A 19983-nucleotide genomic window follows, 5' to 3' on the forward strand; every position below is an offset into this window, starting at 1 on the left:
GCACAGATTCAGTCTGAGACTTCAGACAAGGAGAAAAGTTGGAAATATTAGTATCATTTTGGATAACCTCATATATATGGTGGGTGTGGGTGGTGTGTCTTCAACAAATTCTATCTTCACAGTGTACAGGTATGTAAGCAAAAAGGTCAGTAATTCATCACCACCTAAAACTGTTCTGTCACAATGAACAAATAATTAATTTTGCCTTTTCTCCTTATTACAAAATACGCTATATAGCACAGGAAGCTGTAGCAACAGAACTTTAGTTTTACTGCATCAATTTTCTCTTTAGTTGAAACAGTATCACTGATGACAACTGAATTATGAGCTATTCTGAGTTTTCCAGCATATATTTACAAAACATTTTCTGTAAATGACTATATCAGTTATTTAGCTTGCTTAAGAAAGGCAGGAGACAGTATAGATGTGCATTGATCTGTCTGAGCTTGGACAACAAACATGCAATTTTCTAGCCAAACAATCTGATCTAGTTATTTCTTCAAACAATACTGATATTGGATATTTGAGTCGGCCTATCTCTTGCTGAAGTTAAACTCTGTTCAGGTATTTATCATGTTTGAAATATAATGGGAGAAATAAAGCTCAGAACAAAATGCAAGAGTAATTCCACCAAAGCAGTTACATACTCCTCTGTTGTGTATTTATATCAGCAAAACGAAATCACTGGAGACCATTTTAGAAGATGCTACAAAAATTTCTCAAGCTCAGTGATAACACAAAAAATATGTAGAAAGTGCTGCTTCCTCAGCATTAGAGCTAGGAGTTACTCTATCTCTAAGTCTTAGACAAAAGCTAACTATGCTTGTCTTGAACAGTTAGAGATCAGTCCCAAGACAGAGCTCTTTGTTATTTGCAAGTGAAGCTGCAGTGAAGCATAGTTATTACTTTCTGAAAGCAGAATGTATATTACTATAATCAAAATACAAATATCCTGCCCTAAGTCCAACAAAGTCCGATGTTATACTTCTAAAGAAATCATACTTTTTCTACTTGAGCAACTTACCCTTAAGGTAACATAAAAAGCTGAATGCACACTTGAGAATTACAGTTATATTGATGGATTCAAATATATCTGAAACTATGCCCAAAACTATCACCTTTCATTGCTTCTGATCATAAATTAACTCGTGCACACAATTTATCTTGTTTCATTTGGAGAGTCTCCCTTCAACAGAGACATGGAAATGCCACATCATATTTACATAGCTTAGTCTAAAGATACCTTCAATATCAATCAATAGAGATACCTGAAATTGAAAAGCAACTAAAGCATAAATAACTGCACTGCAAATTATCTTTAATGTTGATGTGGATACTGAGCCACTGTTGTCACAGTATTAATTAATTTTTTTCTCTTCATATTATGAATGCAAACATTAAGCTACGTTACTATCTTATGCTCTGAGCATCTGCACAAAAATCTAAAAAAAATGCTCCAGTAGAGCTGAAAACCATTTAATTTTTCTAAATCCTCTTTTATGTTTGTCCTTCACATTTCCTCCATGACCCCTACCTCTCTGCATGCTCTAAATACTAGCCTCCCTGAACAATCCTGTAAAATCATATTCATCAGCAGCAACCTCTTCATAAACTCCTGAATGCCCCAGAGATCATTCCAGCAGGCACAGTAAACAAGCATCCAGCTTACATAATGCATCAAAGCATCACTGGAGTTGATGATGTATGTATTAAGGACCATAAACATATGTAATAGTTAACAAATCTTCAAATATCTAACACTTCTGCTTAGACAATTAATCCAAAACCTCCAGGTACTAGCAGGCACAGTAAATAGTTCACTCAGCACATTGCTGGTTTAGGTGTTGTCTTTGACCAAAGTTCTGAGATTCCCAGACTCTAAACCAAGCCCTTAGTTCAACAGTATAAATTATTCCTATTTCTTCCATTATCATATGTTTAAAAACTATATTGCGCATGCTTTAGAAGATCCTGTGAAAGCAAAACCACAGCAGTTCATTATTCACAAGAATTTCAGTGCAGTTTCTTACAAAGAAGTAGGATTACCTTGCCGTAGTAAGAAATGGCTTCTTTATATTTATCTATGATGTCTTCGGGGCTAAGGCAATTCTTGGCACGTCCTATCTCAGCACTGGTATCTGCATTTATACCATTTGAAGTCAGCGCACCTAGAACAGAACAGGGCAAGAAATGAGCAGAAGAACTTTTAGCAAATACTAAACATCTAAGAAAAAAACTAGGATATGCTGTAGGTTTGACCAAAGCCTACACAAAGAAAACCTGCCCCACCCAGAAAGAAATCATGCCCTACCTAGAAAACACCAGTTCTGTTTTACTACGCTATTTTAAAGAGTACAAATGAAAAGTGGATTCATTCATAAACCAGCAAACAGGAATTAATCTTTCACTTATTAAAAAAAATCATAATCTTTTACACTTATCTGAATATTTTGACTATGAATAAAATATTAGATTGCTAAAATTAGACTATGGCCACATCTGAATATGCAATTTTAATCTTTGAATTATTCCTTGTTCTACTTAAGAATTGTATTTCTAAAGCACACCTAAGAAAAAAGAAGTGCAATTTTTTTTATAAACTATTGGAACAGAGATATTCTCCTTCAATCATTTAAAACAAATACTTCTCTTCCCTATGTCTAATCACAGAACAAGTGTTACGTTGTAACAAGGCCACCAAATCTGAGCCTTCCACATTAAAAAAAAAAAAAAAATAAAGACTACCTGAGGCTCAGACAAAACAGTAAGAAATTGTTTTGCTTATATAGGAAAGAAGGTGAGAGACAGAAAGTTTTTACATACATAAGGGATAAGAATATGAAATAGAAGCCAAGAAAATCTGGGATAATACAAAGAACATGAAAATTTTATTTCTAGAATTTAATTTTATTGCAGAGTTAACATAATAAAATTGAAAACATACATCAAAGGTTTGGCAAAGCTCTACACCTTTTTACAAGTTACTTAATCTACAGGATTATATGGTAATTTATTTCTCCATAAGGTTTCTCTACTAAGATGGAAAAGAATTTTTTGTGTTTTAGAGCTGGACCTAACTCTCAAAGTCAGTTAAAAACTACTGTGAAAGATACTTTCTGCTCCCTCTATATATTCAGAAATGTGTTATTTTACATGCTCGAATGCTACAGCAACTTTTTTACGTTTATCAACCTTAAAGAATCATACCAAGCACATCTTTAGATTAACACCTTAGGGTTTTTATGGAAGTTAAGTGCAAAATCTTTGTTAGTGATGATTGAAAGAGTACCATGACACTACAAGAAAGACTACACATGACCATTCAGGTTTGTCGGTTAAAAAAAGTTTTTAAAACTTCACTACTCATGAGAAGAAACAATCTTGATTAGAATTTACAGGGACACAATCATGGAACTACATCATTTATTTTGTGCCAGTTATCCTTCAGTCTTTTTGCTTCCTCAAGATTTATAGCCAAAAACTGAAACATCAGGAATCAGTACTGGCAAGTGGCAGTAACGATCAATACAAATGCAAAACATATGCAAGTAATAAAAGAAAAGACTTTGGAAACATGCATGAAAATAATGTACCTGGATCAATGAGAACTTCTTGTGCCCCTAAAAGGAGGAACAAAAATGATTTTTTTTTTCAGCCTTAAATACAGCCAACAAAATAAGCTCTTACAATGTTTCATAACTATCATCAGGCTTGAACAAAATGAAAATATTTATTAGGATCATCATTGCTGTTTTGAAGGACTACCAATTATAATCCAAGTAGTCACCATATGTTAAATCTCATTTTGTTAAAAAATAAATGTAAAAATCCCATAAACTTGCAATGACTTCTAAGACACATCAAGAATTAAGGAATTTTCAGTGTATAATTTAAAGCCATATGCTTTTTCTCCTTTTTCTTTGTTCTTGTTTTGTTTGTAAGTTTCTGTCACAACCCACTTACTATATTTTAATATCAGGTCCTACAGTACTTAAATCTCCTCATGGGAGCTCATTTAATCTACACAATACTTCAGAATAACATTTTTGAGTAATTGTATCCCTTTCAATTGTCATTAATTTCACTCCATCAGATTTTCTGAATAATTGAGTCATGCCAACCCAACAAGTCAGACTAGTCACATAAAATAGTTGCCAAGAGTATTGCAAAGTTGGATTATCAGACATATAACACCTTATTTCCCTAAATTTGATTAAACATGGCAATGAGATTGTTAAGATCAAGGGTTAAGCAGTCAAAAACGGTTGTTTTATGAGCGAGACAGGACCTTGATTTGCTCAGACTCCAGACTAGTTAAGTCAAGATTTAGAGCTAAATCAAGAAGATACTCCAACAGTTCACTCAGGTGTCCTCATTGTGCTTGGGGAAAGAGGAAGGTCAGGTGACAAAATTAAGAGCTTAGTGCTTCAAACAAATAAAACACATAGGGAAACCCAAAGCAGGTAGTAAGCTAAACATAAAGCAATCCAAACTCAGCTTATTCAACATACAAATCAACAGACCAAGACCAGGTTCCTGGCCAACAGGAACTAAGCAACTCAAAATTTTTTATACTGAAGGCTGCAGACACAAATCCAGCCGTTCAAGGGGACACAGCCTAAAGCTCTCCCCCTACAAACAAAAGGTTTTAGGAATGTGAGAAGTCACATTTCTTTAAAAGGTCAAACAATCAGCAAGACTCTGCAGTCCAAGGGCTGATGGCACTGACCAAGGAAGAAACCTGTCTTTGAAGGAGGCAAGATTCCATGTCTCCCTCCATCAGCCAAGTACTTCAAACACTGTTATTGACTAATTCTCTTCTGAATGAACTATTCCCATCACGAGTTTCAAAAGAAGTTGAAGGGTACACTAACGAAAAAACAGATAATATTCTGATGGTTACAGATAGCTATGAAATATATTGCAATTCTGTTTAGTAGGAAAAAAACCCACCAATACCAAACCCTTTTAACACTGCCCTCTTAAGCTTGTGCTCTATATTATACAAAGAGAGACAATATTAATGCTTCTCTTTCCAAAGATGTTTCTATATAAAGCAGACACCACAACATTTTTTGAGCAGCCAGATCCTGTGCTATAGCCTAAAAATGCCAAATGGTGGAAATCACAGGAGATTCAAGAGAAAGCTGTTTCTCTTGACCGGGTCTGGGCACAAAGGCAGTACCAAGAAACCCCATCCTGTGAAGGCTGAAGTACAGGCACAAGAAGAGGTGCAATTCCAGGCACATCAGGAAGCAATAAAGGTAACTCTTACATCTGTATGCTTCAAAAGTAGGCACGAATTGAATGTCAGTTCCAAGTATGGCATTTCTTGATTTGTTCAGAATTTGGAAACCCCTTTTGTTTCTGGCATTATCCCACAGAAAGATACACTGGAATTTGTTCCCCAGATTAAATACTGTTCTCACAAAAATAATGGTAACAAAGTAGATTATAAACAAAGGTGCAGTTTGAAAAGATTTTAAATGAAAGGCACTGCAGAGTCTAAAAAAGATGTTCAAAAGAAACTTTCAGAAAACCTTGTAGGAAAAAGACATCACAAGAATAGCTGTTGCCTAGACAGAGTTCAGCAGTTCAGATCTCAAAACATTAAGAGATCATGACTAGAGTTAGGGAACAATATCTAATGGACTGTGAAGTAACATCTTCATCTGGAAGGGATGAAAAAAAAAAAAACCTTGTAACCAGTTTTTCTTCACACAAAAGTCCTTCCAAAAATCTTGTCATGTGAAAGTAAAATATTTTTTAACTGTTTACGACCACACTAACAAGTTTGCAAACATGACTTTGAATTACAAGACAACTTATTTAGAGAAGCAGCAATAATATACCTAAAATATACTTTATTCAATTATTCTAACAGCTGTGACTTATTTGTTACCTTCTTTAGTAACAAGGAGTACCCATTACAAAAAACCATTGCCACATCTACTGTTAAATATTTGTTGAAAAGTCGACAAAGGTCAATAACTGTGTGAAATTATACTATAACGGCCAACATAAAATGCACTTATAGGTCATGGGACCAAATGCACAACAGACAGAAATGTCAACATACACAGTTTGCAATAATTTCATATAAAAATAAAGATAATACAAAGCAAGTGTTTAGTAGATTGTGACTTGTAGATTAATAAAATTGTGTGGTTGTTTTTTTAAGATGAACAAATTAATTTTGATCACACTGCACACAAGAGTACTTACACCAGCACTTAAATCCAGCTTGTGTTTGTTTCTGTACTTTGTAAGAACCCAAGTCTATACATAGAACAGCTGTGCTGGGTTAGACCAAAGGCTTCTCTAGCTAGTAATAACCGATATATTTTCCTTTCACAACCCTAGCCAGCCTCTCCTAGAAGTCATAGAAACTTTCAGGAGCCTTAAAACCATGTGGCAAGTGTTCAGTTATGCGACTGAAGGCTCGTCTCCACAAACACAAATGAGCACAGAGGAGCATCCTTACTGACAATCTAGACGAGGGGATCGAGTGCACCCTCAGTGCAGACGACACCAAGTTGGGTGGGAGTGTTGATCTGCTCAAGGGTAGGGAGGCTCTGCAGAGAGATCTGGACAGGCTGGAGCGATGGGCTGAGGCCAACTGTATGAGCTTCAATAAGGCCAAATGCCAGGTGCTGCACTTGGGCCACAACAACCCCCAGCAGTGCTACAGGCTTGGGGAGGAGTGGCTGGAGAGCTGCCAGTCAGAGAGGGACCTGGGGGTGTGGATTGACAGCCGGCTGAACATGAGCCAGCAGTGTGCCCAGGTGGCCAAGAAGGCCAATGGCATCCTGGCTTGTATCAGAAATAGCGTGGCCAGCAGGGACAGGGAAGGGATCTTACCCCTGTACTCGGCACTGGTGAGGCCACACCTTGATTACTGTGTTCAGTTTTGGGCCCCTCACTACAAAAAGGCCATTGAATGACTCAAGTGTGTCCAGAGAAGGGCAACGAAGCTGGTGAAGGGTCTGGAGCACAGGTCTGATGGGGAGCAGCTGAGGGAACTGGGGGTGTTTAGTGTGGAGAAGAGGAGGCTGAGGGGAGACCTCATCGCCCTCTACAACTACCTGAAAGGAGGTTGCAGAGAGCTGGGGATGAGCCTCTTTAACCAAGTAATAAGTGATAGGACAAGAGGGAATGGCCTCAAGTTGCGCCAGGGCAGGGTTAGACTGGATATCAGGAAGTATTTTTTTATAGAAGGGGTTGTTGGGTGTTGGAATGGGCTGCTCAGGGAGGTGGTGGAGTCCCCATCCCTGGAGGGGTTGAAGAGTCGGGTTGACCCAGCGCTGAGGGATCTGGTGGAATTGAGAACTGTCAGTGTGAGGTTAATGGTTGGACTGGATGATCTTCAAGGTCTTTTCCAACCTTGATGATTCTGTGAACAGCGACAGTCAGCTGAACCCCAAGAACTTAATCAGAGCCATAGAGCTGTCTGGGGGTGAAACCCATCAGGACCAGTTAAGATGAGCAGCTCTCTGGATTGCCTTACAGACTGCGGGAGTTACTGCCTACAGGGTTAAGGGGCTCATTATGGGATGCAGGGAAAGAACATCTTGGGACTGTGCAACATTTCTTATGGGGATGAGCCTTGCCTCTATCACACTGCCAGATCCAGTAACTCCTAACAAAGAGTTCCACATCATACCTATGTATTGGATAAGGAATAATTCTTTCTGGCATGGCTTCCATGACTGGAGGTTTGGACTGGAACGATACGGGCTCTTTAGGAAGGACAGGCAGGGGAGGCAAGGAGGGAGGGTCACCCTCTATGTCAATGACCAGCTGGAGTGCATGGAGCTCTACCTGGGGATGGATGAGGAGCCATCCAAGAGCTTATGGGTCAGGATTAAAGGGAGAGAAATGACAGGTGATGTTATAGTGGGAGTCTGCCACAGGCCACCTGATGAAGGAAGACCAAGCAGACAAGGCCCTCTATAGACAGAGAGGAGCAGCCTCACGTTCACAAGACCTGGTCTTCATGGGGGACTTCAACCACTCCGATATCTGTTGGAGAGACAACACAGCAGTACATAAGCAATCCAGGAGGTTCCTGGAACGCATTGATAACAACTTCCTTCTCCAAGTGATAGAGGAGTCAATGAGGAAAGGTGCTATGCTGGACTTTGTACTCACCAAGGAGGGACTGGTGGGGAGCGTGAAGCTCAAGGGCAGCCTTGGCTGCAGTGACCATGAAATGGTGGAGTTCAAGATCCTTAGGGCAGTGAGGAGGGCACACAGAAAGCTCACTACCCTCTGTGATAGACAGTAAACTGTTTGTTCATCAAATTCCACTGAAGATACTGGGAGCTCGTGACATGTTATTCCATAAACTATGTTGGCCTAAGCTTAATCTTAACTATTACACTGTGTAACGACTAACTGACTGTAAGTGCTTATCTAAGTTGAAATGCTGAAGCAAGGACTTCTACTAGGCAAAAGACTGAAAAGAGGGAGAAAGGGAAGAAGGACAAAGGGGAGAAAGACAAAGGGGAGAAGAAGAAAAAAAAGGGGGTAGTGTCTATATTCTGTAAGATATAAACAAAGACTTTGTGAGCCACTCTCAGGAAAGTAAAGCTGGTGACGTGAGGAAGACCCGGATGGAGCGACCCCCTAGCTGCAAAGTGCGCAGACGCAGGATACACCTCTCAGAGAGACCCGATAACGGAAGGCGGAGGATATAAAAAAAACGGACCCTCGGGAAGTGAGTGCGCGCCGTTGATGGAGCAGGGACTCCCCGGCCGCCCAGCGCTGTTTTGCTTATTGCCGCTTGCTAAAATAAATAATTGAAATCTAATTTGTCCTAACTTGCATCATTTTGGCAAGATAGTCTATAACACCCTCGACTTCAGGTGAGCAGACTCTAGCCTCTTCAGGGATCTGCTTGGCAGAGTAACATGGGATAAAGCCCTGGAGGGAAGAGGGGCCCAAGAAAGCTGCTCAGTATTCCAGGATCACCTCCTCCAAGCTCAGAAGCAATGCATCCCAACAAAGAAGTAGTCAGGCAAAAACACCAGGAGGCCTACATGGATGGATAAGGGGCTCCTGGACAAGATAATCACAAAAAGGAAGCCCACAGAGGGTGGAAGCAAGGACAGGTAGCCTGGGAGGAATACAGAGAAGCTGTCCAAATGGCCAGGGAACAGCTTAGGAAAGACAAAGCCCTGATAGAACCAAACCTGGCCAGGGACATCAAGGGCAACAAGAAAAGCTCCTACAGGTATGTCAGTGATAAAAGGAAGACTAGGGACAATGTGGGCCCTCTCCACAAGGAAACAGCAGACCTGGTTACCCAGGACATGGAGAAGGCTGAGGTACTCAATGACTTCTTTGCCTCAGTCTTCACCAGCAAGTGCTCCAGCCACACCAAGTCACAGCAGGCAAAGGTGGGAATAGGGAGAATGAAGAACTGCCCACTGTAAGATCAGGTTTCAGATCATCTAAGGAACCTAAAAGTGCCCAAGTCCATGTGACCTGATGAGATGCATCCACAGGTCCTGAGGGAACTGGTGGATGAAGTGGCTAAGTCACTATCCATCATATTTGAGAAGTTGTGGCAGTCTGGTGAAGTTCCCACTGACTGGAAAAGGGGAAACACAACCCCAGTTTTTAAAAAGAAGAGCTGGGGAACCACAGGCCTGTCAGTCTCACCTCTGTGCCTGACAAGATCATGGAGCAGATCCTCCTGGAAACTATGCTAGGGCACATGGGAAATAAGGAGGTGATTGGTGACAGCCAACATGACTTTCACTAAGGGCAAACTGTGCCTGACAAATCTGGTGGCCTTCTGTGATGGGGTTACAGTGTTGGTGAATAGGCGAAGAGCAACTGACGCCATCTACCTGGCCTTGTGCAAAGCATTTGACACTGTCCAACATGACGTCCTTGTCTCTGAATTGGAGAGACATGGATTTGACACATGGACCACTTGATGGATAAGGAATTGGTTGGATGGTCGCACTCAAGGAGCTGTGGTTAATGGCTCGATGTCCAAGTGGAGAGCAGCGACGAGTGGTGTTCCTCAGGGGTCAGTGTTGGAACCGGCGCTGTTTAACATCTTTGTTGGTGACATGGACTGTGGGATTGCGTCCACACTGAGCAATTTTGCCAACAATGCCAAGCTGTGTGGTGTGGTCGACACACTGGAGGGAAGGGATGTGCCATCCAGAGGGACCTGGACAGGCTGGAGAGGTGGGTCTGTGCAAACCTCATGAAGTTCAACAAGTCCAAGTACAAGGTCCTGCACATGTGTCAGGGCAATCCCAAGCACTAATACAGGCTGGGCAATGAGTGGATTGAGAGCAGCCCTGTGGAGGACTTGGGGGTATTGGTGGCTGGAAAACTAACTGTGAGCCAGCAATGTGAGCTCACACCCCAAAAAGCTAACCGTGTCCTGGGCTGCATCAAGAGAAGTGTGGCCAGCAGGTCGAGGGAGGGGATTCTCCCCCTCTAACTCTGCACTTGTGAGACCGCCCCCCTGCAGTGCTGTGTCCAGATCTGGGGCCCCCAGCATAAGAAGGACACGGACCTGCTTGAGCAGGTCCAGAGGAGGCCATGAAGATGCTCAGGGGGCTGGAGAACCTCCCCTGTGAGGACAGGCTGAGAGAGTTGGGGGTGTTCAGCTGGAGAAGAGAAGACTCCAGGGAGACCTTATAGCGGCCTCCCAGTACTTAAAGGGGCTACAGGAAAGGTGGGGAGGGGCTGTTTATCAGGCAGTGTAGTGATAGGACAAGGGGTAACAGTTTTAAACTGAAAGAGGGTAAGTGTAGGTTAGATATAAGGAGGAAATTCTTTACTGTGAGGGTGTGAGACACTGGCACAGGTTGTCCAGAGAAGCTGTGGCTGCCCCCTCCCTGGAAGGGTTCAAGGCCAGGTTGGACCGGGCTTTGAGCAACCTGGTCTAGTGGAAGGTGTCCCTGCCCATGGCAGGGGGGTTGGGACTAGATGATCTTTAAGGTCCCTTCCAACCCAAATCATTCTATGATTCCTTCATTTGATTTTCCATCTGCTAGCTATATTTGATGTCCTCTAGTTCTTCTATCAGAAGAAGCATTGAACCTCTGATCCCTATCTATCCTCTTCCACAACATTCACCATATTATAGACCTCTCTCATATCCCTCCAATCATTATATTACTTATGCAATCTGAGAGTTTAGAAAAAGTATACCAAATTTTTAAAATTATGTTGAATTTTTGGTTTTTAGTTAATCAGATCTATTTATTAAATGTTGACTTTAGAATAGCAAAACACCTCTGAATAAATGTACCTAACATTCTTCTCACTATGTGCAGCTCTGCCACATCATATGTACTTCATGAAAACTGTTGGCGTCTCCTCCAGCAAAATTCAAACACAGACACTATTAACAATCAGATGAAGAGATCAAAAGCTTTGCAACTCTATGCAAAGCACACATCAGCATTAATACCAAAGCAGTAGAAAAGTCATTCAGGTAAAAATACTAAAAACATATACAGTTCTCCCCTCCCCCCTCCAGTTTATCCTGTCTGTGGTATAATTTTACAGAGTTAGGAAGTAGGGAGGAAATTTTCAGATGTTCAGTGGTGGCAAACAGAATAAAAACCAAATCCTGTCCTTACCTGGTCTGTGCCTGTTGCCTGCCTCGGCAGAAAGAGAACCTCCTTGTGCCCTGCGAGATCCAACTTTACCTCCAGTACCTCCGGGATAATGATATATCACTGATGCTGAGCATAACCCCTCAAGAGCAGCTGAAGAGTAAAGAAAAAAGCCAACAGATTAGTAGAGATATTTGCAAGAAGTGAAGTACCATGTAGTAAAGTCTATTTACACAAAGTATGCCTCAAATTGGAGACTCAGTGACAAAGGCCACGGAAAAGCCTGAGATACTCAATGTCCTTTTTATCTCTGTTTTCACTGGTAAGGTTTACCCTCGGATCTTCCAGGTCCCCAAAACTACTCGCAGAGTCTGTAGAAGTACACACTAGCCACAGTAGAGGAAGACAAGACAGACGTACAAAGTACTTAATCCAATTGGACACAAATCCACAAAACCAGATAAGATGCATCCATGGATGCCAAGAGAGCTGGCCAATGTGAGGCAACTCTCTCATCACCTCTAACAGGTCATACCAACTGGGGGAGGTTTCTAATGGCTGGACAAAGCAAAACATCACAAGAAGGAAGTATCAGTGGTCTACAGGCAGATCAACCTCAGTTCCCTGGCAAGGCTATAAAGAAATCCTTCTGGAAGCCATTTCCAAGCACATGAAGGACAAGAAGGTGACTGGGAACAGCAAACGTTGATTTACAGAGGATAAATCAGTCCTTGGCAACCTCACTGCCTCCTGTGATAAGATGATTAGCTCAGTGGACAAAGGAACAGCAGTAAATGTTGTATATTTTAACTTTCACAAGACCTTTGGACATGGTCTCCCATAGCATGCTTAGAGCCAAATTGATGAGATAAGATTTGGATAGCTGGCCTCTAAAGTAGGTGGAAAACAGGATGGATGGCCAGGCTCAAAGGATTGTGATCTGCAGTACAAAGTCCAAATGGTTGCCAGTTACTAGTGGTGTCCCTCCAGGATGAATACCGAGGACAATACTCTAATGTCTGCATTAACAGGCTGGATGATTGCATAGAGCACTCCCTGAAAATTCCTGGATGATACCAAACTGGGGGGAGCAGTAGGGCAGGTCTTTAGTGCAGAGAGAACTTGAAAGGCTGGAGATATAGGCCAACAGGAGCCTCATGCAGTTCAAGAAAGGCTCATGCATCTCAGGTAAGATAACCCTGTGCAGCAGTGCAGCCTGGGAGCTGACTGGCTGGAAAGCAGCTTTGCAGAAAAGGACCTGGAAGTCACAGCAGACAACAAGTTAACAGCAGTTAGTAGCAGGCCCTTGCAACAATGGTGGCCAGCTGCATACTGGGCTTTAACAGCCACAGCATAGCCAGCAAGTCAAGAGAAGCGATTATTTCCCTCTATTCTGCATCGGAGAGACCACTTCTGGAGCACTGCATCCAGCTTTGGGCTCCCCGGAACTAGAAAGACATTGACATCCTGAAGTGATTCCAATGGAGGCCCATCAAAACGGTCAGGGGGCCGGAGGCCAGGACATTTGAGGAGTAGAGAGAACTGGGTTCGTTAAGCCTTAAGAACAAGAGGCTAAGGGGCAGTGGAGTTATATGCTTCTCAGAGGTGCAGTGATTGGACGAGGGTCAACGCAAGTTGATGCAGGAAATTCTGCTGTAATGCAGAAACACTGTGCTTTGTTGGGTTTTTTTGAACTACAAGCAGCAAAATGTTAGAACAAGTTGCTTAGAGATTATAGAACTTCCATCCTTAAATATACTTAAAACTCAACTGGAGAGGTCCCTGAGCAACCTAATTTAACTGGATGCGATATGAGCAGATGAGACAAGACTTGGGGACCTCCAGAGGTCACTTCCAATCCAAATTATTCTGAGTCTGTAAGTATAATTTGGTGGTCCGACAGATGGGCCTTAAAATATTTTCATGCCTTGCAGAAGTACAGAAGTTCTCCTTTCCTGCTTAAAGAATCCTGAGCCATCTAACCTTTTGGAGGAGTAGAAGGAAAGAAGTGGAAAGTCAGGTCTTATAGTTTTTATATTATGTAACGTACAGAGCCATTAGGAAGCTAAATGGATTTCCAAGTAGAATGAGAAAACTAAAAGCAGAACTGGAGACAGCGTTTTCCTAAAAGGGTATGAAACTGAGAAGCAGGAATTGTGCTCAAAGATGACTTGTATATCCAATAAATAGAAAAAAGCAGGACAGCAAAAAAGAAAAGGAGGAAGGACAAGTCAGGAAAAAAGTAAAGCCTAAGAACTAATGTGAAAGGAAGGAAGTTATGCTCGTGGAAGTTAAATACTCGTGGCTTTGGTAGATGTAAAGGCAAAAATCTTTTGTTAACAGGCCGTAGTAGGTATCTGCAAAAAAGATTTTTAAAACATCTGTACAATCCACTGAAAAAATAAAAACCTTCAAGAGAAGTATTAAAAAAAAAACCACACACTATTTTTTTTTTTAAGTACATACTTTACTAATATAATACATTTTATGTTGCAGGTTTTCTTAAACACATTTCTTTCTCATGTCTTATTAACTAATTTTTATTTTGACTTCATTCTTAGTCACACCTGATGTTCAGATTTTGGTCACCAAAATAATTTTCATAATACAGAAGAAAAGTTATAGAAGATAGTCTGATTTACTTGGTTTAGCAACTAATTATTTGATTCACTATCATCAATTAATCCTACCTCCAAGCCACAGAAAGTCATTCACAGACCGCAGAAGTTCCACTGCCATGTGATAATGCACCAAGGAATCTTGTAACATCCCAGCTTGTAAGCACAGGTCACCAACATGTTTCCGCATCCGGCCTTGACAACGCTTCTTATAGTGTCTGCAAAAGAAAAGGTACAGTTTACAGTTATTTCCAGGAAACACTTATTTGAGGTAATAAATACCTAAAGTCAATTTTCTTTCCTCCTTAACAGATCAACATTAAATTACGTTTCTCTGAGCAAACATCCAGTATGAATTCTAACCAGCATAATAAGCAAAAGAACCAACATTTTGAGGAAATATTGCAAAAAAACCCAATTCATCACATATTTTGGCTACATAGCATTTACGCACACAGAGTCACAAAGTTAAAAGACTGCATTTCAGAGCACTTTAATAGCCTTGTCACAACTGAAATAAAACAGAATCATAGAATTGCCCAGGTTGGAAGGAACCTCAAAATATCAGCCCTTTCATGGGAAAGGAAACCTAGATGAGATTATCTAGCACCCCATCCAGTTGCATCTTGAAAACCTCCAAAGCAAGGTTCGTGTAGTCCTTGATGGCTATTTGGCTGCCTTTCCTTAGCTGGTATGCTTCTTTTTTGCTTTTAAGTACACCCAAAAGTTCATTGTTAAGCCAGGGTTGTCTCTTGTTCTGCCTTCTTCCTTTCCCTCGGTAGGGAACGGACTGTTCTTATGCTTCTAAGAGGCTGTTCCTGAATAACTTCCAGGATAAGCTCCTTTGCTGTCCATGGAAACTTCCCATGGAATCCCTCACATCTGGGCTCTAAGCATATTGAAGTTGCCTCTTCTAATATCCAGGGTCTTTGTCCTGCTACTGGTCTTCAGTGCGCTCAGCAGGATCTGAGCATGCTCCACAATGTTGTTGTCGCTGTACTCAAGGGCACCATTGGTAGTTATGTTGTCAAGCAAGTCTTCTTGGTTTGTGAGCAGCAAGTCTAGCACTGCACTGTTCCTACTCGGCAGGTTCCGCATCTATAGCAGGAAGCTGCCCTCAATGCATTCCAGGAAACTGGTGGACAACTTGTGCACTGTTGTGCTGCTTTCCCAACAAATGTCTATGTAACTGAAGCCCCCCATGAGGAGCAAGTTCTGTTGGCCCAAGACTTCTTTAAGCAGCCAAATGAAGGTTTCATCAGCCTTGTCATCCTGATTGGGAGGTTGGTAACATAAGGTCTGACATAAGATGTCCCTTGGCGATGATCCCTCTAATCTTAATCCAAACGCATTTGACAGAACTTTCATAGTCTCCATAGCTCAGCTCCATACATTCAAATTTCTCTTTCACATGAAGTGCAACTCTATCCCCTCTTTCTTCCTTCCTCTTTCTGAAAGGGCTTGTAGCCATCCACTGTCATCTTCCAGTCATGTATTTCCACATTTCTGTGGTTCCATCATAACGCTCAGACTGGGCACAGACCTCCAGTTCCTCCTTTTTGGTGCCCAGGCTACTTGCACTGGTAGATGTACACTCGAGGTGGCTGACTTTAGGATTCTTGCCTTCAGAAAAGGTTGGGGAGCATTCCTAACTACACATAGGTGCACTCATCTATCCTGTTCTTTATGAATATGTAGGTGTCACAGTTTTGGACACTACCCCCTCAAGTTCGTTAGTTTAAGGCAAGACTGGCAAGTCAGACAATCTGCTAACAAGATTCTCCTGCCTCTTGTCAGGAGGTGGATCCTCCCTCTCCCCAGTAGGCTGTAGGACTTCCCATGACCATAGAAACCAAAGCCCTAGTGACAACACCAGCCATGAAGCCAGGTATTGATCTGCACAATGTGTTGACTTCTACCTGCACCCCTATCTCTGACTGGCAAGACAGAGAAGATCACTTGGGCACCTGCACCCTTTCACTTCTGCCTCCAAGGACCTGAAGTCCTGCTTGATCTTGCCCAGGTTTTCACAGAATCACAGAATCATTCAGGTTGGAAAAGACCCTTGGGATCATTGAGTCCAACCATCAGCCCTACTCTACGAAGTTCTCCTCGCAACCCTCCCACTCCTCTCAGCGCGCTGCAACCGCCGCTCCTGCTGCTGCTGCCAGCGGCATGTAAAGAGCTGCTGATGTTTGCAAAGAAATACTGTCTTTTTGAAATGTCATGGTCCTCAAACAGGTACGTTTTTCTGTTAAAGGGATAATTAGTGAAAGGCCACTGTCACTTCAGGCAAGAACTGACAGGGTTTCTCTTGCTTCTCCTTTTTTTACACATTAAAATAAATGGTGAAGTTCTCTTTCCCAAACAATATTCCCAGGCCAATGAAGCCCTACTGAAAATATTACACAGACAAAAGAAAAGGCAACTTGAGCACAAATCCATGTGATAAAGTCACTAACCTTACTTTTTTTTTCATGAACTGCAGCTAAAGAAATGTGACATGCGAAGTAAGGCACTAGACTTTCAAATCGCCTCATGATTTAAGTCACAGTTCGGGACAGTGCAGCTCTCCTGAGTCCATCAGCAATTCTGTTCTCCCTCCTGCAAAAGTATTCCCTAGAAAGAATGTCCTTGCTCTACTTCATAAAACTGTTTTCTTGAATGTCAACTTAGATATTTTATTCTTTTCTCTACACTACTCCAATAGTCTATTCTTTTGTTCTGTCCTGGTTTCAGCTGGGATAGAGTTAATTTTTCTTCTTAGTAGCTAGAACAGTGCTGTGCTTTGGATTCAGTATGGGATTCGGTATGAAAAGAAAGTTGATAATACACTGATTTTTCAGTGGTTGCTAAGAAATCAAGGACTTTCCAACTTCCTATGTCCTGCCTGTGTGCAGGTGTACAAGAAGCTGGGAGGGGGCACAGCCAGAGCACCAGATCCAAACTGGCCAGTGAAATATTCCATATCCTATATCATCATGTTCCATATATAAAGGAGGGACAGCCAGAAGGAGTTCTCTCTCGCTTCCAGGATTGTGGTTTCAAGATCTCGGTTTTTTGGGGATCACTAACCAGGAACAGTCTGGGTATCAGCTGGCAGACGGTGAGCAATTGCATTGTGCATTACCCATCTGTACTTTCTTTTATTGTTTTATTTTATTGCAATTATTAAACTGTTTTTATCTCAACCTATGAGTCTTCCCTCCATTTCTATTCCTCATCACCTGGGTGGGGGAGAGTGAGCAAGCAGCTGTGTGGTGTTTGGCTGCCAGCCAAATAAATATATATAAAAAAATTAGAGAGGCATACAATTTCGCTGTCCAAACTTCACACCAAGGAAAAAAGAAATCTTTCTTCTTTGGATGGCTTAAACTAACAAAAAAGTTAAATGAGAATAAAATCTTAATTAAAAGAATTGCTGTGGGTGTCATTCTTTATCATATACATGAAGTATCTCCAAAGAATCTGGTTAAAAGGGGTTTCCAAAAATATAAAGAACCATCTTGGATTGACTGTCATAGTTCTATGATTTTGGCTTTTAGCAGATGTAGTGATACTTTTTCAATTAAACTAAGTTTAAAAAATTACCTAGCCTGTTTGAACATTAAAAAAATACCTGGTGTATTTGAACGTAGCAACTTAAAAAAAAAACCCAAACTAAACAAAAAAAACAGGGTAACAAGTCCAGATGCTGAACTCCTATACCCTAGAGCAAGACTTGAATGAAGAGGAAATGCCATGATTATGAAATGAAATGGGGTTTGGGGTGGTGGGGTCTTCTCCAGCAAAGAACTTCCCAGAGGATCCTAGAGATGAATTAAAGTGCAGCTGAAATAATCTCTCATAACACAGCTGAACAGACTGTCTTCATAAAGTCTGTAATGTGGGGGAAAAAAAAAATAGTAAAAAGGGGACAGAACATATAAAGTATAAGGGTAAGAATAAGCGTATTATTTCCTTTAGATTAAGGCAGAAAGACTAGGAGAAATCATAATCAAAACAATTACGTGTTACTGGTTTGTTTACTTTCGAGGTTCTTGGTTTGGTTTGGATTTTTTACACCAAAGAGAAGCATCAAGTCCAAAGGATAGCCACTGTGTTCAGCCACCACATAATGTCTTATTCCTTGTAGTTGGTTCGAAAAAATAATAGTTCATCAAGAAAATGAAGAGAAAATAACTGATTTATATGGATGGAGGACTGAAATCTTAAAAGATAAGATACATGGAAGCACATACAATGTCCTTATAAAATCTAAATACAAAAGCAATGAGAACCAGTGTCATTGTTTGCAAGAAAAACTGGAAATTACAAAGGGAGACAAGAAGCATGTCTTCTATTGCTCCTCTCCATCTAAAAAGTTACAACTCCTACATAAATGTTCCCACTTTTATGATCTATCACATCATATTCACAATTGATGTGAAGATGACATTAAATGAAACTCAATACGACTGTTGTTCTTTATCTTTCAGATATGCCAAGAAATTGCAATATTTCTAATTTCTTTTTTTCAACAAGCATGTACTTTACAGATCTTTGTAACAAAAAAATGCAAGAAAATTCAAAGTGAAAACTAAAGCTGCTCTGCATGAACTATGGAAGGGCACCAAATCTTACCAAGATTTCAATCTGAGATTTGGGTTATAGAGAAATACCTTGGTCAAAAAGTTACTTTGTAATCTTGAATCAGTATTGTATAGGAGGGTATGAATTGTTTACAAAGCAGATTTTACTGATCTCTGCACTCCTGAATGAAATTAAGATTATATGTGTGATATTGCTTTTAACTTTTTTTACACAGAATAAATAGTGGAATTGGAGAACCATTGTTTCCTTACACAGCTATAATTCCTTTCAGAGATGCTAAGAGTTCCTCTCCCTACACTTGCAAGTAATCTCTATGTTTATGGACAAATTACATTTCTTATTCTCTCAAAACTGTAGTTTTTAAGAGTTTTTCTAGATTTTCCAGATTGCATATGATTAAGTTCATAAATATGAGTCATACAGCAAAAGGAAGAGAGATGATGCCAGACTCCTAAATCAGAACCTAATACCGGAATCGTTTCGATCATACTGCCTGACCAACAGCTCTTCCTAACCAATACCTAATTTTGCTGTAGATTTATGCATATGTCAATATATGCAAAGTTTGAATGCATTTACTCACTTAGACATCAATAAACATTGTTCATACAAAAGACTTCTCTTTTAGAAACTTTCCTTATTTATAAACAACCAGATAATTTATTCCTGGTGATGAAGAAATTTACTATTAATTATTCAAAGACTGAATTTATTCCACCTACTTTAGGCTCTTAAATGTGGTACCAAGACAGCATCTATCTCCTACAGTCCCTGCAAGCCTTCACCATCCTCCTGGAAAACATTTTCTCACTAATTATAGAGTAAATTTGCACTGTACAAATGTATAAACTGTATCTTAATTTAGCGCTCACAATTACATACAATGAATTCAGGCTTTTTTTTTTCCCTCTCCCAATGACTACAAGCATGTCCAAAAAGACAAAAGGCAAAGACCTCTTTGAAACAAAACCCACTCTCCACAGACAGCAAAACTTAATTTACTTCCTTTTTGGGAAGCCTGTTTTGAAAAAAAATCTAGTATCTACAATACGAGGTTGTTAAATGCAGGTCTAAGTGACTGATGGTTTCTTCAGAGCATACTGGGGTGCAAATTTAATGGAAAAAATCATACATGCGTATATGTAGCAGCATAAAATTATTATTATTCATTTTAATAC

General features: G+C 40.6%; 1 protein-coding gene across 3 annotated transcripts in view; it reads right to left on the minus strand.

The window, feature by feature from the left end:
• TRAPPC9 (trafficking protein particle complex subunit 9) overlaps positions 1-19983 on the minus strand; it is a 535677-nt gene that overhangs the window by 507959 nt on the left and 7735 nt on the right. For 2 of the 3 annotated variants that reach the window (XM_074888678.1, XM_074888692.1), the window contains exons 3-6: positions 14285-14430; positions 11619-11747; positions 3594-3620; positions 2047-2168 (exon numbers count right to left, since the gene is read on the minus strand). In XM_074888678.1, the coding sequence (XP_074744779.1) occupies positions 2047-2168; positions 3594-3620; positions 11619-11747; positions 14285-14430 (424 nt within the window). The remainder of the gene's footprint in view (positions 1-2046; positions 2169-3593; positions 3621-11618; positions 11748-14284; positions 14431-19983) is intronic. The other variant, XM_074888684.1, reaches the window with a different exon arrangement.

Source organism: Strix uralensis, chromosome 1 (genome assembly GCF_047716275.1).
Source record: "Strix uralensis isolate ZFMK-TIS-50842 chromosome 1, bStrUra1, whole genome shotgun sequence".
NCBI classification, from domain to species: Eukaryota; Metazoa; Chordata; class Aves; order Strigiformes; family Strigidae; genus Strix; species Strix uralensis.